The sequence below is a fragment of the Nicotiana attenuata genome, unplaced genomic scaffold (genome assembly GCF_001879085.1).
Source record: "Nicotiana attenuata strain UT unplaced genomic scaffold, NIATTr2, whole genome shotgun sequence".
NCBI lineage: Eukaryota > Viridiplantae > Streptophyta > Magnoliopsida > Solanales > Solanaceae > Nicotiana > Nicotiana attenuata.
The window spans coordinates 156238-179900 of NW_017672353.1; the positions used below are offsets into that span (position 1 = coordinate 156238).

The 23663-nt window shown below is 36.9% G+C and overlaps 1 protein-coding gene across 3 annotated transcripts; it reads right to left on the minus strand.

The window, feature by feature from the left end:
- Nucleotides 1–1812: 1812 nt before the first annotated feature.
- LOC109212883 (probable protein phosphatase 2C 60) lies at nucleotides 1813–13702 on the minus strand. 3 transcript variants are annotated; one of them, XM_019376583.1, is made up of 12 exons: nucleotides 13481–13702; nucleotides 13309–13383; nucleotides 11370–11495; nucleotides 10336–10399; nucleotides 9122–9230; nucleotides 8108–8261; nucleotides 7529–7654; nucleotides 6963–7086; nucleotides 6214–6290; nucleotides 4269–4321; nucleotides 4111–4165; nucleotides 1813–2379 (listed from the first exon to the last, which is right to left on the minus strand). In XM_019376583.1, the coding sequence occupies exons 3-12, from the start codon at nucleotides 11484–11486 to the stop codon at nucleotides 2149–2151; spliced, it is 1110 nt and encodes a 369-aa protein (XP_019232128.1). In that variant the 5' UTR covers nucleotides 11487–11495; nucleotides 13309–13383; nucleotides 13481–13702; the 3' UTR covers nucleotides 1813–2148. The 3 variants fall into 3 exon arrangements, with proteins under 3 accessions (XP_019232128.1, XP_019232127.1, XP_019232129.1); XM_019376582.1 differs by having other exon boundaries at nucleotides 13309–13386; XM_019376584.1 differs by lacking the exon at nucleotides 13309–13383.
- Nucleotides 13703–23663: the final 9961 nt, after the last annotated feature.

Genomic DNA, 23663 nt, shown 5'->3' on the forward strand with positions numbered 1-23663 from the left:
AAGCTCAAGTAACTTGAGTCGAAAAGAATAAAGTTTTCTACATGAAGGAACAAAAAGGATGACTAACCTGCAATTTAAACTTTGAACTTGCTGCTATGACGGATAATGGAGTTTTCTTTGTATTTGTAAAAAAAAATGAATATTCGTTGCTTTTGGGAGATATTAGCAAACTAGCGGACAAGATAAAGAATTAGGAAAGACCATGAATTGGGGCTTCAATCAATAAAAAAGGTCTTAACTTTTAAATTTAATGCATTTCAATTCCTTTTTAAAACTTTTGAGTAATTACTAAGCTGAATTTTGAGAATTTGGGTATTATATGAAAGACTTATTCAACAATTTTTTTTTTAATTTGAAAATATCTTTGGGGCTTACGCCTCACTAAAAAAATGCGCCCCGAATGCCCGGGCGTACGCCCCGAATTGCTGGGTGTACACCTCTTGAGACTTTCGCCCCACACCATCACCCCGGGGCGTTTTTGGTGCGCCTCGCCCCAGGGCTCGCCCCGAAAAAGCCTTTTAAAACACTGGTTCATAGTGAAGGGCTCAAATTAAATAATATGATATTCCAAAGAAATATCTTAATATTTGAAAAATAATTAAATGATTATCTATAAATTAAAAAATAATAAAATAATTATTCCTAAATATTAAAAATTAATTAAATGAATATTCCTATGTAATAGAAAAATAATTAAATGATTATTGCTACATATTAGGAAAATAATCAATGACTATTTCGTCTAGTGTAAACTCGATTTTTAAAGAGTAAAAAAGCCACATAACTGAATTTTTTTTTTTTTTTTGCACAAAATGCATAAGAAAGAATTTAATGCATAAAATTTAGTTGATATAAACATCCTAAATATTAGGGAAAAAATTAAATTGCCGAGAAAATCTTGTCTACTGATAAAAGACATTCAATATCACAAATTGATAGTTTTACTTCTATCATTCTTGTTTGAATTAGAATGATAAGTTGACAACCTAATTTGTTCTTAGTTTAATAACAGACTTTGTATATCAAAATAGGACTTTGAAAGTGCATGTCTAATCGTGCATATTCAATTTTAAATCATAAATATGACTACCATATTTTTAAGTTTAATTTTGAATTTCTAAGTATGGGAACTTTTTACTTAAAACTATAATCCTAAGTATGTAGGAGATAATTAAATGACGATTCATAAATATTAGGGAATTTAGTAAATGATCATTCCAAAATATTAGGAAACTAATATAAATGACTATTTTGTCTAGTATGAACTCTACATTTAAAGGGTAAAAACGGAGAATGATTACCTTTTATTTCAATCCCTAGAGTAAGGTTCGTGTCATGGAAATCATGAGAGGAATGAGTTTATCCTAATGAAGCAGTTGAAAAAAAGGAAATGAGTTTATCCTAATGAAGCAGTTGAAAAAAAGGAATGTATAGAAAAATATCCGTATGATAAAGCTTTCCCAACCGACCAACGATCCTTCCCGTGCGCTGATCGTGGATAAGACACTCAGAAGAAGAAAAGATGACACGAAGATGGTTAGCTGCAAGGTGACTGACAGGTGGGGCATCAAGTACATCTATCTTTACCGATTAATCAATTTCTAAACGCTGGAGTAGATCCTAAAGAGCTACCACTTATGAATTTATCTTGAACCGAGATCTGAGGGTCTTTGTACTTTTAATAAAGTAAAGATATATATAGATACATAGATATATAAGATATAGATTTTATTTTTATTTTTGGGGTGGGGGGAAAGGTGTAGGGAGGTAGTAGTATATCTAAAAATTGAAGTTACAGCAAGATCAAGTTATGTAGAAGTGCTCCCTCGCGCCACTCAGTGCAACCACAGGCCAAGTTAGTCCTTTATTAGAGGCACTTGGCAAAGAGGCCTTGATACAAATTGTTTCCTCGGTTTTACAGCAGGGAAAAGGGAACCCCTCTAGAAGTTACTCGAGTAAACATCAACCTGAGAAGGTTAAACCTGTGGTCAAGTTACCTATACAAGCCATCCCAATGGTTATAATACAATGCATTGACATACAAAACCAAGAAAAGCAAAATATATGCAGTAGATATCTACTCAGAACAAAACAATCATGTACAATTGCAGACTCAGAAGTATCACACCCAAAACCGGGAGCTTAGAGCTACGAACTTGATCCACACTCTGCTGGTTTTGTTTCAGTGGTAGCTTCGTCGGAAGCAGGGAGTGTCTCACTAGAAGCTGGGAGTTCTTCAACTGCAGAAGCCCCAGACTGAAAAGGTTTCTTGAATTGCACCAAAATCATGGTCATGTTGTCACATCCTTCACCTCCAGCAGTAGAAGGTGCCAAACACCTATCGAGAACTCTTTCACATACTGCAGAAAGCTTGCTTTCCTAAAAATCAAACTTTCTGTCAGTCTGTATTTTAGTGTACACAGAAGAACATTTTATCTCTGGACTTCACATATAATCAGAGCCCCAGCCTATGATATGAGAAAGCCAGATCAAACAATATATCCTATCCCCCAACACCACCCACCAAGCGCAAAATGGACAAAACAATTAAAGACGTCTCAACGGAGAGGACAGCACGTTAATTGAAATTTTTATCAAGACGATGAGATGTCTGCTCATGTATCTGGGGATACCACATGCTCCAAATGGACTAGGGACTATTTAGCAGGTCTTGATATTTAGCTGCAGCCGGTAATCCAGCACAGACTCTAGAGTAATTTATAATAGCCTTTGAAGCAGAGTAATCAAAAACCAGAAATGTCTACGAAAAATGAAATTAAGGTTATGGTTAATGAACAAACAGACACCCAATAAGGCAAATGGACCTCTTTATCCATTCCTGGTGATTCAGTTTTGCTTATTACTAGGTAAGCAATTGAAAACAATTGCAACCGCTGAGCTCCATCAGTTGGGCAATAAAGTATACCAGAATGCATCTAAAAAAAAAATTAATTCACTCTTTTCCTATTGTAAATATCATTTTGAAGAAGTGCATGCATGTTTATTTTGTTCTTTTTATTTTCCGTAGTTTTCTATGTTGTTCCGGGGGCAAGGCGGGGCGGGGCTGATAATGTTTTGCTGTGGGTTGTTAGTGGTTTATGTAGTTTCCACACTAATTTATATGGCATTATTGTTGGTTATTGTTATTGTTTTTACATCTATTTTTCTGTTTCTTACGATGTTGATACTATTTTTCTGGCTTCTGTTGTTGTCACTGATCTATTGTCTATTGTTTAATTTCTTCTTCTTGAGCCGAGGGTCTTTCGGAAACAGCCTCTCTATCCCTCCGGGGTAGGGGTAAGGTCTGCGTACACTCTACCCTCCCCAGACCCCACTTGTGGGATTCTACTGGGTCGTTGTTGTTGTTGTATTTTCCGTAGTTCTCAAACAAATTAATAGTACATCAACAAACAAAAGGTTCAGCTACGTGGACCTGTAGATAAACATAAGATCAGTATGTAAGCACATATTACCTATGTTGCTCGGACTCGGGTGCAGGTATCCGATCCGAGTGCGGATTTGGATATCGGGATACGGCCAATAAATGTGTGTATGTATATATGGCATAAACCCAAAAATCAAACCAAGTACGCAATTAATCTATACTTCTCAGTCATAGAATGCAGTCAAAGTACTCAAGGTAAGTTTACCAAATCCGGTATGGATCCCACACCCATGCCGTGTTGACACGGGTGCGGCAGGGATTCCGCACAGCATAGCATATTACCGGCTACAGAGAAGCTTTTGTTCTTCAATCACTATGCAAACAAAATGTCAGATACTATAGGTCCCTCCGTTAATGATTACTTGCAGATGATTTTTTCCCATTCTATACATAGTTCGACTTGACTCGGCCTTTTGCCAATTTTAAGAGCAAAAACTTTATCATGTAAAATGCAAAAAAGTTTCTTTCTGTTGAAGTTGCTTATTTTGAACTCGGCTAGCATGCATGCTAAGCAAAACTATTCCTTTTTCAGGCTTCACTGGTAGCAATATAATGAACTTTAGATGACTCAATTATTCCTCTGTTAGTAGCTGACTTCCCAGACAGAAATTTCATCAAACGTTAACACTAATGCAAATGAAGCAGAAAAATGTAGCCAGACTAACCGACTTCAGCTGCTCGTGTATAAAATCCACCAATTGCTGGCTGGACATACAGTCCCTGAGAAGAAACAGCCACATGAAAAGCTATGTAAAATATTTATTAATACGTATTATCTGATAATCAAACCGAGTAAACTTTGACGAACATCTAAAATGCATACCATATACCATCACAAGCTAGCACAATAAAATTATCATCATCGCACAGCTCAACCTAATCAGGGAACAAAGCAACATTAGAACATGTTATCAGAGGAATATATGAAAGAAGGGTGTCGGGTGGAGTGGGTGGGGGTTGAAGGAATGCAAGATTCAAGAAAGAAGGAAATCAATCAATTAAGCGTCAATCCCAAGGTCGTTGGGGTCGTCCATATGAATCTATGTAGACTAGACAGTCTCCCCCTCTTATCTCAATCGAACGTAATGGTTTTATAAAGCAAAAGTCCATTGCTTTTTCGATTATCAATCTCGCCCACTGAGATTTTAGTATCACCTTCCTCCTTCCATTAATTAATACCGATCTGCAATAGTCCAAAATTTCATAATATTTTCCAGTCTCATCGAAAAGGCTTTGCCCATTATCACCAAAAAGTTTGTATTGCATTAAATGAATCCGAAGATACTTTTCAGGTCCTCCCTCATAGTTGTTTGATTTTATCATAGCAAAACGTGATAGAATTAGTGGGAAATTGAGGGGGATGGATACACTGTAGAAAGCAGTAAGGTAAGCAAAACATATGGAGTCAATCTTTTTTTCTCAGTATGCAAAAGAGTCTAACTAGATTGGCCTTTTTACGTGCATTGACCATATAAGTGCCTAATAGAAAGAAGAAGCATGTGATTAAAAGAAGGAATCAATATACAAAATAGAAAGCGGTGAGCTTGACCAAAGATTAGGAAAAAGATGGACAAACGCAAGAAGAGTAACTGCAGAAAGTCATCCAGCCAAAATTTTTGAATATGAAAAGAGAAAAGATAGAAATCTTGCTGAGTTAGTTTATTTTAATGTACAAGAGGACTTCGTTTATTTAATGTACAAGAGGATTCCTTATGTCAAAATTTTGAATTACATGAAACAAGTAATTTTTCCAAAATTCTTTTAATTTTTACTAATAACATAATCATGAAAAATATTCTACAAGACATTCTTTATATAAGATATTCTTTTTATTTCATAAAGTAATAAATTTTCATTAAGAGAAGGGCAAAACACACCCGTATACGAGAAAGAAGTACACCAAGAAGTAGAAATTTACACGATATTCCTGATTATTCTTGACTAATATAATCAATAAGAATATTCCATACATTATTATCAACGATTGTCGATTCCTACCTAGCCCTCCATGATAAATCTCCATAACAAATTGTTATCAGTAGGCTCAATTGGAGACCATTAAATCTCTTACTCACAATCCCCAACACCTTCCAGTTTCTCAAATAATATTTCCCTTATCCCTCTGTTGTGTCCCATAAGTTGGAGGGTCCTAGGGGTAGAGTAAGCTGCATTAAATATTAACAAGCTATCTAAACATTTTCAACGCTTGTGTTCTCCTTTTCAGCCTTATTACACCATTTAAATTTACACTAATTACTTAATCAGGATATCAAGAACCGAAAGAAATCAATTGATATATACCAGAATAAAGAAATTATATCAGCTACTGAAATTATAGATAAGACGTTATTATGTTAGAAACAGCCAGTGGTTCTTTTTTCGTCACTTGTCATTTCAAACTTGCAAAAAATTTGTGCATAACCAATTACAGATAAATCTTTTGGGTTGTGTCCATAAGTTAGGGATATTCGAACAGAAATGAGACAGAAACTTTACTCCATCCAATTGCATCTAAACATACCAGAAAATGTATATTATAAATTTCATGCAGAAGTTAAGAGTACAATTTAAGGGATAACAGAAGGTAGCCTAGAGGCACATGTCAAGAAAAAGCTGATGTTTAGTGCCTTGTTGCTTCTTGGCCCCAATAAGAGTAAAATATGTTGCCAAACCAAACAACAAGTGGATCTAGCTTTCTTGAATAACAGTCATGTCTCAAAGTTACCATAAAACAAATTGCGTACATATGAAGAGCTGAAGGAACTTACAGTGTTTATATCTGGATTGGCAGTTACAATTTGCTTCTCAGCTGGCAAAAACTTGTTCTGCTTGAATTCCATGTCACCTGCAATTAACGTAAAAGGGTGCTAACTATCTTATACAATAGATGGTTACTTCCTTGCCATCTATTCCCAGTTAACCAAAACATTTCTAGTTTGAAAAAAAAAAAAACTCAGTTGTATCTCATCTCCCATTACAGTCATCTATTACTTATCAAAAAAACTTTTTTTTATTACCGAGAAATCCTTGAGGGTCAATGGCGCACGGTACGAAACTCGGTGTAGAATGGTCCTGCCCCTCTACCCTTTCCCAAAACCATGCTTTTGCTTACGACAGGGATCGAACCCATGACGTGCGCCTAATCCATACATCACATGCTACAAGTTCATCACTAGGAGCAAAGCCCTGGTGCACGAAACATTACGTTCACTCAGGCTCCGAAGAAGGGACGCACCACAAAGGGGTGTAGTGTAGGCAGTCTACCTGATGCAAGCAGTGGCTGATTCCATTGCTCCAATCTGTGACCTGTAAGTCACACGGAGACAACTTTACCGTTGCTCCAAGGCTCCCCTTCACTAGGAGCAAAGCGCAAGGGGCTTAATAAAGAATTCTTAGCGCTTATTATACAATCCTAATAACAATCTCTATACGTTCAACTAATGAATTTCAAATGCATTTGCATGACAACTAGCTTCTCAATAGATTATTAAAGGTCCACAACAAATAGGAATAATACCTATAGCTCTTGCAAGATTTAGACTTCCATTCACACGTCCTGCATGAATAAAACCACCAGCTTTTAAAATTCTCTCTCTCTCAACCTCAAGATCAGGTTTATGATCCCTCGATAAATTGTATGCCTGCAAAAAAGGGATGTATTGGATATCCATTCTTTAATTTCACATTAAGGTTTAAACAGGAAAACTTAAACATAGCATCATCGTGACAATATACACATCCATATCGGAGGCCATGTGAAGGGGAGCCTTGGGGCAACGGTAAAGTTGTGTCCATGTGACCTAGGTTCGAGCCGTGGAAGTAACCACTAATGCTTGCATTAGGGTAGGCTGTCTGTCTACATCATACTACTTGGCGTGCGGTCTTCCCCGGACCCTGCATCAATGCGGGATGCTTTGTGCACCAATCCTTTTTATATCGGGGTCATGGCGCTATGGCCCAGCTATAGCAAGTCCAGAGACATAGCATGTTGGGCCCCTAGTAGAAAAACAACTTTGGACACAAAAAAACCACTGCCAAGGAGAAGAATCATTCTACCAAATTATCAAAACGATAGCACAGTACCTGGCCCTTCCTTGAAATTACACAGCGAGAGTCACCAGCATTTGAAACAATGAGTTGGTTCCCTCTCATGATTGCAACACAAGCTGTACATCCAGAAGTAGGCCCAGAAAAATCAGAGTGAGGCCCCTGATATCAATATAACACACACTTAGACACAAGCCAATAAAATAATGTCAACAATAACAGTAATGTGCAGGTCAGGCAAGGTGTCATGCTAAAGGACCATATAAGTATGTATAATTTTGAAGGGAAAGATCTATCTACAGCGGTTTTGCCCCATTTTAAAAAGCAGAAGTAATCAGTACAGCATTCACTTATTAAACAGGATCAACTTTGATAAAAGTTCCAACTTCTTAGGTTAACATGAGTATTCATTGAGAAACTTCCATTCTTTCCAAAAGCAAGAAGCAGTAGTAAGAGTACAGAAGTCCATGAAGGTTGGATTGGGAAGCTTTGAATATTCTCAATTAAATACCCCAATTTCCATTTCAAAATGGTTTTATCAGCTGAACAGACAAAAAAAGAGAGGCGTATTATTTTATCTCATTTTAACTCAATATCCTCAGGCACAACAAGTACCTCCTCAAATGCCCAATCATCAACATGGTTGTTTCCATCACCATTTTTTGGAGACCAAATAAGACCCTCTATCATACCCGTGAACTTGTTTAATTTATCTCCTAGTGCAGCAAGCTCCTTCCATCCTCTCTGACCACGCATCATCTCATCCATTCTGCACCAGGAACAGGACAAAACAAAGTCTCACAACGTGCTACAGAAGCACAAAAGCAACTAGTGATTTCATAGTGCAAAAGACATCCATGCGGACCTAGCAAAAAGCAGGGCACAGAAAAGATCTACATAGGCGAAATCAATTAGTTGGGATTAAGTTTTAGTCATGTTAGTATGTTTTACTTTTATATGAAGTGGGTCACAACAAATGTCATTAAGGGTAAACGAAGATGATAAGATTAAATAGTTTCCAAAATATAGAAATGCCACAATTTTTTTGAGACATACTAAAACATAACGTATGCCACGTAAAAAATGGGACGGAACGAGTACTTACAAAATTCCGTGGTATACCATTACAACGCCACATGAGTTTTCAACTTTTTGGAAATGTCAAGGATTTGATATGATAAGCACCATCAGAGTACCCGTACAAGCTTTCAATTCATGGAAAAAGAAATATAAGGAATAAAATGCATTTGCGGTGAAACAGGACTAAACATATCATCCATCAAATAAATACGCGACAATTCAAGAAATTCAATCCAAACAGGAGTGAATCATCCAATAATCCATTTCAGTTTTCAACCAGAAAATATGAAATGCATAGAGCAAACCCAGTGTATATCGGTCAAAGTTGAGAATTACACCAAAGCGATGGAACAGCACTAACATTAACTACTAATAAGTAGCTACTAGGAAAGGGCTCATGAAAACATACATGTAGAATCAGAACTCTGTTTAAACAACAACAACAAACCCAATGTAATTATAGTAAACATTAAAAGAAGTAATAAGTAAACACTAAAAGACAGCCATAAGAGTTCTCGGGATGTTGTATAGTCAATTATAGAACTCAACCTGAAAAAGGCTTTCTGGACTGAAGTTCCTATATCACCATGTAAATATGCTTCATGCTTGAGCACTTGTTGATGTAGATACTTGGCACAGAATTTAGCAACAACTTTACCTGTAGTTTACCAATGGTTCAGTTATATTAGCAGATCAGGAAGTAGCATAACAGTTGTTCAAAACGTTCTTCAAGATGCAAGTTTATACCGGCAATCTTATCTTTCCAGAGCAGGAAAAGTTTGACTAAAGTGTCTGCTGTTTAATAAGCATGAATTAGAATTCGGATTAGAATTGACACTTTCAGGGCTATTGAAGCTTTTCAGTAACCTCTATCCCAGGAATTAACTCAAGCCTTCCAAATCAAAAATATTGTTGTTACATCCCTAATCCACCATATAAAACATAAGGAATAGGGAGTAGAAGGCAGGCAATTTAGAGGGTAACAGATAATAGGACTCCAAGCCTTCTGTAGTCCTAATCAACTTGGCACTGAGTGAAACACCATTATTTTAAGCAAGGATCCCAGACTGTTCGAGTTTGTCCTCAAAATACCTTCTATTAATTTCCATAAGTTGAATCATCACATGATTTTGTCTCTATACAAGAACTTGGCTAAATAAGCAACGCCACACAAAAATCCACCAAGGTCACTTGGGATCTACAAAATCACTCAACAAAGTAACCATAATAAAATATATCCAGACACAGTCTTCCACAGTGCGAGTTTGCTAAAATTGATAACAGAAAAACTAAAATTGATAATGCATTTCTACCAAGTTTAAACCATGGCCTTGCTGATGGAAAATAGACCTGAATGAACATAAAAGATTTCTCTTACAAAATGGCACTGCATCATACTTGATGTTTGATGCAACAGAACCAAGAGTTCATAGCTCAACTGTTAAGGCATAAGCTATTGAACTGTATGGAGAGAGAGAGAGATGAATAACAAGAGCTTTTGGCGGAGTAGAGAAGGATTTTGTACACTAGTGGAATAGCATCTGATCCCTTATTTTCTTTTAATGCACCCACTAGATTCCTATATGTATTGAAGATTGGATGTCTTTCATAGAAAACCATATTTCTTCGTAGGTCTTTCTACTTTTCAGTATACTTCTTGTATGCGGGCATGTTTTGCCCTTCTTTTAATGAAATTTATTGCTTTATAAAAAAACAAATGTATAGCATCTCAAGAAGAAACCGTGTAACAACAAGATATATACCTCCGTGACCATCATAGACACCAAAAAAGGATGTTGAAGCATCCAAATCAGGTATTGCTGCATGCTGAACAAAGGAGTAGGACAAAAGGTCAGCTCAAGATGATGTTTAGCTCCTACATATTGTTGGATTATCCATAAGGAAAACATTATGATAAGACAAACACTGAGAACATGTTTCAGAGTAACTATGCCAATGAAAAGCATTTATTAAATACTTAAGGTCATAATAGGATGAGCGTGTACAATGCACTTAAACTGAAAAAAGCAAATATCATAATCTCAGTCGATAACAACTCCAATTCTTAACTGTATTGTGATTTTAGAATACTAAAGACAATTTTACGTTGAGTAGAATTAATTAAATAACTTTAGCTTATTTCCTTTCACTGAAAGATTACTCCAGCTTCCTTTGACTTATTTAATTCTTTTCTTCTATTTTTATTTTTTGGAAGACTCTAAACCAATAAGTGAGATGGGCTGCAAATAGATCATTTAGAGGAAAGAACGCTAACAAGCATAAAAATCATTGTATAGTCCCACTACCAAAGCTTTCCAGTTTGTAAATGTTTTATTAGTCTTACAATGAATCTGTCGGCAAAGCAAAGGCAAGTTGGTCAAGACTCTTAGCCGGCCATGGTAAAAGATACCAGTTTAACTTCATACCACACATGTTAGGATACCAACCAGCACTGAAGATAACAAATTCTACAACTCAGAATGATAAAATGGCTAGAGAAACAAAAATCAAACAAAGTTCAAACAAGTAACTTCGCTCTTGGGTCAGAACGCGAGCAATCAACCATAAACTTAACCTCATCCTCCAGGAACCGCTTGAGACAGCGCAAAATCCCTACTTTTTACCAGATGGAAAGCTGTGAAATTATTACCGCATTTTTCCACTTTGACATTTATTGTCTTGTATCATAAATATCTCAAATGTATTGAATAGAAACAAACAACTTATTTCCATTCCACAAATTACATCACAAAACATATTGACTAAAGTAAGTAGCAGGGATACAGGGGATACTCACAGCATCTTCCATTGTTGCACGCCATCCTTGCATTGATGATAAACCATATCTTACCCTAGCATTCTCACCATCTTCTGAGAATTTCTCTGTTTTGGGGGAACTGAGGTATATACCCATCACTTTTAGCTGAAACAGATAAAGAGAAGCACTGACATATCATAAGAACAACCGTAGACAAGTGGAAAGCAGTGAACATTTATAGCCAAAACCACTAAGAAGGGCAAAATCAGAATCTTCTGGCCATGTATCCGATTAAAGCAGATATATCGTCATAATGACGGATACAAACAAGCAACAATCTAGAGAAAAGATACAACTGAAGAATGCAAAAGATGAAAAACAAAAGGAAATCATCCTGTAAAGAAAATTACGTAAGAATGTTAGGTACTAGTAAACTCCCACAAGTTATCTACCCCCCATCCCACGTGCAGGCCTTTCTTCACCATAATTGCAGTAGACAGACATCTAATTCACCAAGTGCACAAGAAGCCTATCATCTTCAGAACAGCTGTTAACTTATTCCTCTCTTTCTACATAGACCAGAAAATTCAATGTAGAGAGCTTTCTGATGTTGTCATTGCTTCCTTGAGATTCAAGTACCATACGGTCCATAACAGGCAGCAGGTAATTTTTTAAGAGAAAATGTCATTACTCAGTGAACGCCGTCTAAAGAAGGAACATCTTCCAAATATCTTGAGCAAAATCAGAATAAAGCATCAGATGGTCAACTGATTCCAGAGGCGGACTGACCCTTAAGGGTAGGGGTGCACTGATCCCTGTAAGCCTTGGAAAAAATACTGATATATCTGTATATATATCGAGAAACCCATATACAATTTACTTGTGCCCCCTCAATCAAGGAAGCTGGATTGGTGCACCCATTGAGTAGTCCACTCAAGTTCTTTCCCTTGCTTATTGTGACCTGGGTTCGAGGCCAACTCCAGCAGCTTTGCTCTTTCTCTACTTTTTTTCTTTTCAATGATAGTTTAGTAGTAATAGTCTACTTTGTTTAATATTTCATTTCTCAATTCTGAATTGAACTTGAGTTTAGTACTTTTTCATAGTAGTGAACTTAGTTAATTTTTTTTTCTTTTTCAAATCCCCCCCCCCCCCCCCTCCAAAAGTCGAAAGCCCTAATGCACCTTCGCTCTCCACGACTAGAAAAATACAAATCCTTCCTTTACCAGTCGCCAATGCGACTGTAGGAAGAGCATTCTCAATCATGAAGCACATCAAAGATGAATTGCATAGTAGTATTAGTGATGCATCTTAAAATGATTGTTTTGTTTATTACTTTGAGAAGGAAATACTTGCAAATGCAAGCAATGATGCCATCATTAACCGTTTTTCAGAAAATAGAAGAACATCAAGTTCAAATATGAATGAATGACGTACTTTGTTATATTAGTACCAAATTAGTGATATGCGATAATATGGAAGTTTATACTTTGCTGATAAGTTATCACAATCATTAAGTTTTCAATGAGTTGCGCGCCGAATTATGTCGCTAGTAATTGGCATATCTATGTTAAAGATAGTGTTGCATCGGCCACGCTCAAATTCTAGGTCCGTCTCTAATTGATTCTATAATTTATAATACATACAACATCTGGCAGCAAACCTCTTTCCGCCCTCATCAAATTCACTCTTGAAATACTGAACTCTATGATCCAGCAAAACTTAATAGGGCAAGAACTGAAAACTTGATTAAAGAAATTCAAGAAATTTTGGTAATAGAGAGAAAAAGCAGATGCTAATGCAATTGACATGCTATGTGAAATTCATAGGCCAAAATCCTTTGCATTTGAGAAACTATGCAAACTTAAATTCATTTCAGCTCTACTTTCAGATTCAATTCAAACACACTTGAAAAAAAAAAAAGAAAGTAAATTGAGATCTTAAACTTTTGAAAATGTAGAAATTCAAAATCCCATCTTACCTCCAGAACAGAAACCAGTGTGATTGGATCACTACAAAAGATTTGCTAGATGGCTGTCCTTGATAAAGATTTCATCTTCTTCCAAATACATAATATTCAGAAATTGACTAACTAAATATTGAAAATTCGTATTATAAAGAAATGTAATTCACTGGGTGAAAGAGAAACTTACAAGTAGATTTGGCCGGAGAAAGAGGCGTCGAATGAAGATTTTGCGATTCCGGTGAAGAGAAATGAGGTGGAAGGTAAGAGTAGGACAAAGTGCGGGTGGATTCTGACGGCTCTTCTCCTTGTCTTCTCATCTAATTAAATATTAAATACTGTAATGTAATGCAACTTGCATAGAGTACAAAATTATCTACTATTACAAGGTTTATCTTTTTCACCTCTTCGGTTTTTGATTTGATTGAAAAAACACAGTAGTATTGTATTCAATCTCAATTTCTCCCTTTGGAACATCGGATATAAAAAGTTCAATCTCAAAATATATTTTTCTGTTTTAATTATTTTACCATTTTATTTAATAGAGATGAAAAGTTATCTGCCCTCAAGCACAATAGCATATTCACCCCTAAAATTTAGATAAGTATTTATACGTTCTGTAAATATAAATTTTGCCACAAAACTAAAGACCCGTGCACTCAATTATTTGTTCTATGTTTCATTAGTTTCTTTTTCATGATATTTTACTAGTTTCGGCCAAAATAAAGTTTGATTTGATTCTATTATCATGTAGTTATCCAATCAGCTGAGGGAACAATAATATAGGATTTTCGGTATAATGACCCGGCCGGTCGTTGTGAGAGTTGTAGTCCTGTTCCCTCATTTACTGCTCATTTTATGCTTTAAAGTTGTTATATGACTTGCCGGGTAGTTGGTTCGGGTCCGGAGAGGTTTCGGAATGAGTTGCGACACTTAGTCTCAAGGTTGAAAGCTTAAGTTGAAATGGTTGACCAGATGTTGACTTATGCGTAAACAACTCTGGAATGAAGTTTTGATGGTTCCGCTAGCTCCGTCGGGTGATTTTGGACTTAGGAGCGTATCCGGATTGTGATTTGGAGGTCTATTGTTGAATTAGGCTTGAAATGGCAAAAGTTAGAAATTTGGAAGTTTGACTGAGAGGGGACTTTGTGGTTACCGGGCTTGGATTGAGGTTCCAGGAGTTTGAGTAGGTTCGTTGTGTCATTTGTGACTTGTGTGCAAAATTTGGGGTCAATCGGACGTGATTTGATAGGTTTCTGCATCGAATGTAGAAGTTAGAAGTTTAGAAGTTCATTAGGCTTGAATCTATGCGCGATTCGTGGTTTTAGCGCTGTTTAATGTGATTAGAGGGTTCGACTAAGTTCGTATGGTGTTTTGGAACTTGATGGTATGTTTGGTTGAGGTCCTGGGGGATCTCGGGTGAGTTTCGGATAGTTAACGGAACACTTTTTTTTCCTGGTGTCTGTATCTGGTTTTCTTGTACGCGATCGCGTGAAAGGGTCCGCGATTGCGTAGGACAATTGGGGCAGCTGGGGAATTTGTCCTATGCGATCGCCTGTAGTGGCACGCGATCACGAAAGTTAGAGAGTCTGGGCATCGCGAATGCGTAGTAAGGGTCGTGTTCGCAAAGGAGAAGTGAAGCAGCATTGGAGATCACACATTGTTCTTTGCGGTCGCATGAGGAAGGACGCGATCGCGTAGGTCTGAGGAGGTAGTGGTCCGCGATCGTGAAGAAGGGTCACCTGTGCAGACTTAAATATTTCAAAAACGAGAGTTTGAGTTCATAACACAAAATTAATTTTGGGAGCTCGGTGGGAGGCGATTCTTGGAGATATTTTCAAGTGGGTGATTGGGGGCAAGTGATTCCTGCCTAGTTTTGATTAATTTCCATGTTTATGTCTTTGATTTCATCATTAAATTAGTTATTTGGAGTGAAAAATTGGGGGGAAATGAAGGAAAGTGGCCAAATTTTGAGGTTTTGATTGAGATTTTGGTATCAGATTTGAGTAATTTTGGTATTGACAGACTTGTGGTTGAATGGGTGTTCGGATTTTGTGACTTTTACCCGATTTCAAGATGTGGGCCCGGGGCCGACTTTTGAGTTGACTTTTTGACTTTTATTAAGAGTTTAGTATTTTCTTATGGAATTGATTCCTTTAGCTCGTGTTGATTGTATCGAACTGTTTGTGGCTAGATTCGAGGCAATTGGAGGACGTTTCGCGAGGCAAGGACTTGTCAGAGTAGGGATTTGCACAACTTGAGGTAAGTAACAGTTCTAAATTTGGTTATGAGGGTATGAAACCCCGTACTACGTATCATGTGATTGGTGTTGAAGTGACACACATGCTAGGTGACGGGCGTGTGGGCGTGCACCATAGAAAGCCAATTCCATGGAACTGTATAGTTGAATAATCTGTTGTTATCCGTATATTCTCCATGTGTAATAGAAATTGAACTGCAAATCATGTTAGAAATCATGTTTAGGCTATGTATCGATACTGTAGGGGCCCACAGAGGTCGTGTTACATGTTCAATTATCTGCTAAATTGTTGTTTTGTACTCATTCATAGTTTTACTTGCATAGTATATCTCAGTCTCTATTGCTCTTTATTGATACATTATATCACAGCTGTTTGGGCTGATTATCATGATTATTGAGAGCTTGAGAGACTAGAAAGATTGATGACTGAGTGAGGCCGAGTGCCTGATTGTGAGGATTTTTATGGGAGCGGACTGCACGCCGCAACATATTTTGTTGATTTATGCCAAGATTAACTTGTTATAGCGCTTGGGTTGAAGGAGCCCCTCCTGAGTCTGTACACCCCCAGTGAGCCCAGGTACCTACTAAGTGCGAGTCCTAGTGCCAGTGCCGAGCGACTGGGAGAACTGAGAGACTATGAGGAATGGATGACTGTGAGGTTGAAGTGAATGGGAGGACTGAGTGACTGTTACTCTGAGATTATGCACTTGATTTCATTACGGTTGTACTTCAGCTGGCATATATCACTGTCATTTAGCCTCTGAGAGATACTATATCATGTTTTAATTGAACCTGACAGGAATTAACTGTTTTGGCCATAAATGTCGAACTTGAAAGCATGCTTATCTTTCTTGTATTATATTTTCTGTAATTGAGTTGTATCCGTGAAGCTCGTCACTACTTTCAGTCCAATAGTTAGTCTTGCTACTTACTGAGTTGGTTGTACTCACGCTATACCATGCACTTCGTGTGCAGATCCTGGTATTTCCGGACACGGTAGGTATTGATTTTCTGAGCAGCTTGATCATTTGGAGATTTCAAGGTAGCTTTCCCGGCGTTCGCGGACCTTGTGTCTACTTCCCTATCTTTCAGCTTTATGTATTTAGTTTCAGTCTTTCATAGACAGTATTTTCAGACTTGTGTTGTATCGACGCTCATGTACTCCATGACACCCTGATTTCGGGGATTTTCGTATTGAGTTTTGGTTTTCTATCCAGTTTATGAGAGTTTTAATGTTTTAAACCCGTGTTATTTCATTTTTCATTTGAAGTGTTGGAAATGTTTTGAGGTGTTACTTGCCTAGTACCACGTTAGGTGCCATCACGATAGACTAAATTTTGGATCGTGACAGCCAGCATATGTCACCAACCTAACGTTCTCTTTATATTGTTGGTTTCGGCTTGTAAAGCTCTTCTTTTGTATAGTTAGATTTAGCACTAAGCAAGATATTACTAGTTTTATGTATTCCAAAGACATTTACCTCATCTCAAATGTAATCAAGGAAGTTTTCTGCTATCTTCCGGATAGAGTTGGGAAGTTAAAGAGCAGGGAAATTCATTCTATCCATGTAACCATCTTTTTGGAGATGAATAAAATGCTTATCTATCTATCTATCTATACTTATACTATATTAAAAGTACGAAGGTCCTTAGCGAAATGTCGTTCGCCTTTTTTATCCTTAAATTTTGATTTTATATTGGACAAGATTGTCATTTAAATTATCTCCTAACATTTTGAAGTTTTAAATCAAGTAAAATTTTACTTATTAAAGTTTTCCTTATTTAAACAGTTACATATAAGATGGAACAATTCATTTATAATAATTTGTTCCTACTTTTTTAGACCTACAAATTAGGATCGTGTATTTATAAATTTGATAAAGCATATTAAGATTCCATCAATGTACAGTTTTCTTCCAAATTAAATATTTAAACTTTTCGTTATATATCAAAATTATATAATTATTTTCTTAAAAAGATACATTACCATTAAAGTATATTTCATATTTTGACTATCTATAACTTTAATCCATTATATAGATTTGGGTGAGAAGTAAATGAATAAAAAAAGTAAATTAAAGACTAATGTCTCCCTTATTGACATGTTTTGAGAGGCAACAAAGTTAAGAATTAAATAAATTAGAAAACAACATTTAGAGGAATAATTCATAATTACATATTATATTTTACCATTGTGTGCTTCTAATAAGCTATTAATGATTTGACAAATAATTCAATACGATAATTCATTACTAAAAGACATTAATGAATATTCATAAAGTTTTACTCACTAATACTAACTAATAAATAATAACTTTCATAAACCACAAATAAAATAATTTATTGTCAAACAAAATAACATAAAAATAAAATTTGAATAAAAATATAAATAATCAAGACCTGACAAAAATAAGAACTTTGGATGAAAGGTTTTATCAAAATTCACTTTTGTGACGCAATATTATATTCGCAAATCTTGAAATGCGATTAATAAAGCAAGTTTTTGGCTGCTCAAAGGATTGTTAATGAATCTTTGATGATCTACATACAAATCTAATTACAGACGACTGCAAAAGAGCTTTTGGACGAGCTTATGCACAAGGCATTGGGCGCATACCAGGCGTACGTCTGGGGCATTGAGGTGGAAGGATCAAGATTTATTATTTTTAGAAATTTATATTAATATTTTTATTCTTTTCATACAATTATAATATTTATACGTTTGTTTAAAATGTTCTATACTCATTGACATGTGTATGCGCAAAGCGCGTATCATAAGACTAGTATATATATATATATATATATATATATATATATATATATATATATATATATATATATANNTATATATATATAGGGCTGTTCATGATTTGGTTTTTATCGGTTTTTCAGTTTTTTCGGTTATTTATCGACTTTATCTTAAATATGAAATATACACTACCAAACACATGCTTTAGCGATTATATTTTCAATGTAACAGTGTCAAACCAATTACTCTTCGAGAAATCTATCATGTACCAAGATATATTGATGATAACTGAATCAAATAGTGATGAATAATTTAAGGACTCAATTAAAAAATAGATTATTTTTAACATGAAATAGATTCTTGTATTTAGCAAAAGAAAACTACCAATTAAACTAGAATGTAAAGGCAAAAAACTAGATTATTATAATAGCAAAGAACTAGGCTATAAGTGCAAACGATCAACATGTAGCATAAAAATTTTAAAACTTTGTATAAAAATATACATATATATAAGTATAATAATAAATTTTAAATACGTACTTCTATTGTCGGTTTGGTTCGGTTTTTTTCGATTATTTTTTGATTAAAACCAAACCAAATCAAATTTCTCTTTGCGTTTATTTTATGTTACATTGATTCAAACTACACCTCAAGAACCATACAAATCGACTATAATCTCTTGATATCAAAGGTGATATAGGACAAAAGAAAACATGCATTGATCTCAATTCCATTTGGTACAGATTAAAGCAACGAAATACTTAAAACTAATTTCAAAAATAGAACGGTCTTAAACGACTTTTATATAGTGGTATCAAGAGGGTTAGTGGACGACGAATTATCCTTCAAAGCTTCCCTAATCAAGAATATTGTGATTCGTCATTTCCTCCTTCCGGTATTAGAACCCCATGTTGATGCATGTGATGGAAACAATCCATGCACCAATAATAATTGATGTCATATATATATAAAAAAAAAATACAAAAATTATCCTTTTCGTTTTCAGCTCCGGGGTACTAGGGTAGTGTAGTGGCGCCAACATTCTTAATGAGCATGGGGACGACTCACCATCTTACTTAGAACATAGAAAATTTGGGTCTGTGAATGAGTTTTAACTTCTAACTACAACATATGAAAGTGTACTGGCAGAAAACAAGGGAACTGTATCATTATTAGTATCAACACATGACTCTCTAATATTTTAATTGTTTATCATAGAAAATGGAAGTAACAATTAAAGATGATTTTGTGATTTTAAAGATACGTGATATATTCTAATACTAGTGATTATACAAGTAATATTGAGCTTAAGTAAGAAGAAATAATGAACCAAATCAATGTTGTTGAAACAGTAGGGGCCTCGAGCTCGGCTATTCTGGGACCTCGAAGTCAGCTAAGACCAATAAAGTATGAACAATAAAGTAAGGACAATAAAGCTGAAGAACAATTGCAGGACACGTTAAACAAGAGAATAATAGAATGTTCTATTGCAGAGAATAATATCAGATCCCTTACAAAATGATTGGGGTCCCCTTTATATAGGAGGAGAAAACCCCAATATAGTACATTCCTCATAAAGGTAAAAAATTCTATTGGTACAGGTGTATAACGGCTTAGTACAGACCTATACTATTTCGTACAAGCTCTATCCTTTAATTAATGCCCTGGTCCACGTGTCCTTGAGAAATTCTCCCTCTTTCTTGATTGGCTTCGAGATTGTGCTGCCTCCGATGCAGGTCATGCCAGGCATTAGATTAGCTTCCTCGAGGTGGGTGTCCCTTAGCCTGATCTGACCTCCACCTCGAGTCTCCCAGACTCGGACCTGTAGCCCGATTTAAGACTATAAAATCATGCTCATCGATGTTGACCGTATACAGATAGTCCCCATGTTTCTTAAAATGAAATGATATGAAACGATTTGAGCCTCGATTCCCCCGAACCACTTGTGATGATGTCATGGCTGTGACGTAGGCGCTTGAAGTGACAGGAAATTCCATGTCAGTGTTCTTCCCAAGGGCGTCAAATACGTTTCATCCTTTGTCGACCCCTTGTGCCGCCGGTTCCGTCATCGATTTTCTATAAATAGGAGATTGCTTTGCTGGACAACAACTATACTTATTCCTTCTTCTTATACCTTTAGTCCTTTCCCTTCTTTACTTCTTCCTCTAATCACCTATTTCCATGGTTCAAATCGGTGGCCACAAGGTCACACGGCAATGACTTTACCAGTTACGCCAAGGTTTCCTTTTTCAAAGCTTCGGCTTCGGCAATGACTTTTCTTTCCATGGAATGAGGTGGCACTATTATCTACTAACTTTTGCATCCCACATCGGAACAGAGTTCCGAAGATGATCATTCTTGGACTGTTGCTCTTGCATCTTGCAACTCCTTTTGGTTTTTTTCCCTTTTGCTCGCTCTTTCTTGATATATGGTAGCCTAAAATTTTAACGGAATGCTCGATCTCTGCTGCTGGAGATATAATTACCCTTATCGAGGGCTTCCTGTCCCATATATACGTTCCCAGATATCTGGAATGGTATCCCCGAGAAGGGGATTTTCGAAGATGATGCTCTCGAGGTCACGACCTCAAAAGTGAATTAGAATCTTTAGCTTTTGTTTTCGCTTCTTTGTTCCTGTGTAAGTATCCTTTGTGGGTGCCATAGTCATACTTTGTAATAATTTCTTGGAAATATATAAAAGGATTTTTTTTGTATCACTTTCGGCCCATGCAGAATTTTATTCTGTCCTTATTCGTAAAAGACTCGATTTTATGATTTCAATGACTATCTCAAATATCGATCTTTAGGACATAATAAACCCTTAGGTTTTTAAACGATCAATACAATACACTTCGAGGTCTTTGTTAATCCTTGACCGAAGCTTGAAGGTGAACTTGGAACGTCGGGATTCTCGAGCCCGAGTTAGGTGAGAGCAAGGTCTCGAGATAAAAATAATCCTTAGACCTTTTTGTGGTCCTCGAGTGAGAATTTGCTCGAACTCGGATAGCCCTTGGGCTTGGTAGTCGAGCGAGAATTTGCTCGAACTTGAAATAAAGACAACTCTTAGGCTTTATGGATAGTTCCCGAATGAGCATTTGCTCGAACTCGGGTAGCCCTTGGGTTTAGTAGTCGAGCGAGGATTTGCTCGAATTCGAAGTAAAGTTAGCCCTTAGGCTTTATAGATAGTCCCCGAGTGAGAGTTTGCTCGAACTCGGGTTAAGATAGCCCGTGGGCTGTATAGTCGAGTGAGGATTTGCTCGAACTCGAAGTAAAGTTAGCCCTTAGGTTTATAGATAGTCCCCGAGTGAGAGTTTGCTCGAACTCGGGTTGAGATAGCCCGTGGGCTATATAGTCGAGTGAGGATTTGCTCGAGCTCGAAGTAAAGTTAGTACTTAGGCTTTTTTAGGTTGGCCCTTAGGCTCTTTGAGTTGGGCCAATTTGGCCTCTAAGAACGGCTATAATTTCCCCCCTTTTTTGGCTAAAAGACTTAGTGACAATTTTTCTATACCTTGGCATGTGTTTTCGTACCCGTTGGGTTTTTCGAAGGTTCGACCGATTGGAACCTCGTTTGTAATTTGATATGCAACGTTAATCAAATACCTCTTGAGGTTTTTTCGAAGGCTGATGTTATCGAAGCCTTCGCATTATTCGAGGGCTGATTATATCGAAGCCCCTTATATTTGCTTTTGCCGAGGGTAGCCCGATTTAATCAGTTTTTTTGAAGTATATGAAGGCCTTTTAGTTTTATGGCAGAAGTCGGACGTCTCCGAGCCGCATTATTTCGGCCATAGCCTTTTCATCTGACCGTAGTCTTTTCATGTGAGCGTAGTCTTTTATATGGTCGTAGCCTTTAGTCCCCGAGTGCAATGGCCTTGGCCTTAATATCGAGGGGATGCCTTTTTGAGGTCTTATGAGCTCGAGTGTGCCACTTTGAGGTCTTATAAGTTCGAGTGTGCCTCTTTGAGGTCTTATAAGTTCGAGTGTGCCTCTTTGAGGTCTTATAAGTTTGAGTGTGCCTCTTTGAGGTCTTATAAGTTCGAGTGTGCCTCTTTGAGGTCTTATAATTTCTAGTGTTCGATGACTTGATGTGTCGATTGTCGATGACAGTCCCCGAGTATTCGGGTGCGTTCAGGGTTCTGGCCCTTGAGCCGTTAAATGTGAAAATAGTAGACTTCTTAGAGGCACAAAGTGTTTTGATATAATAAGAATGCTTCTTCAAATAATCGATACATGCGTACATGTTTTGCCGCTGGGGGCTCGACTATTCTATATGGACACGGTTTATTTGAATGTTTGGCCCATTACAACATTCCCCTATCGAGGCCCTCCTTGGCATGGATTGCTTTCTTCGAGAATGCGTCCTCCTAGGTTGATGCCCCCTAATGTTCGAGGATGATTGAAAAGAATCCTTGAACACTTGTAGAATATTTCTTAGGTAGCATATAGGTGTTGCCTCGTTAAAAACCTTGCCGATAAAACCCATTTGGAATAAAACCCGATCTAAGGGAAAGAGTGCAAATCAAGCTTCGAAACCCAAGGTCTTCGAGCTGAAAGGTGCTTCGATGTTTCCAAACAAACATATATAAGGAGTTAGTTTTAAATACAAATAGAAAAAAAGGGGAGAAGGTCATACCTCGGCAGTAATAGCGTTTGAGCAACGATACATTTCAATCGTTTGGTAGTTGCTCGCCTCCCATTGTACTAAGTTTGTAAGATCATTTCCCTATGACTCCGGGGACACGGTACGGTCCTTCGCAGTCGGGGCCTAGTTTCCCTTTGATTGGGTCTCGAGTGTTGAGAGTGACTTTCCTTAGGACTAGGTCCCCGACTTTGAAATATCGAAGGTTCGTCCTTCTGTTGTAATACCTTTCGATCCTTTGTTTTTGCGCGGCCATTCAAATTAATGCGGCCTCATGTTTTTCATCTAGTAGTTCGAGAGAAGTGTTCTTAGCTTCGTGATTTGAGTCATTCGGTGGCTTTGATTTTATCGGGGTGGATCTCGATACCCCTGTTCGATACCATGAAGCCCAAGATCTTGCCCGAGTCGACTCCAAAAATGCATTCCTCGAGGTCGAGCTTCATGTTGTACTTTCTTAGGATATCGAACGTTACCTGCAAATGGGTCAAATGGTCCTCCGTGCGCATGGACTTAACTAGCATATCATCAATATAAACTTCCATGGATTTGCCTGTTTGATGTTCGAACATCTTATTAACTAAACGTTGATATGTGGCTCCTGCATTTTTGAGCCCGAAGGGCATCACATTATAACAATATGTACCATACTTCGTGATGAATGAAGTTTTTTCCCGATCCTCCAAGTTCATTTGAATTTGGTTGTACCCGGAGTAGGAGTCGAGAAAGG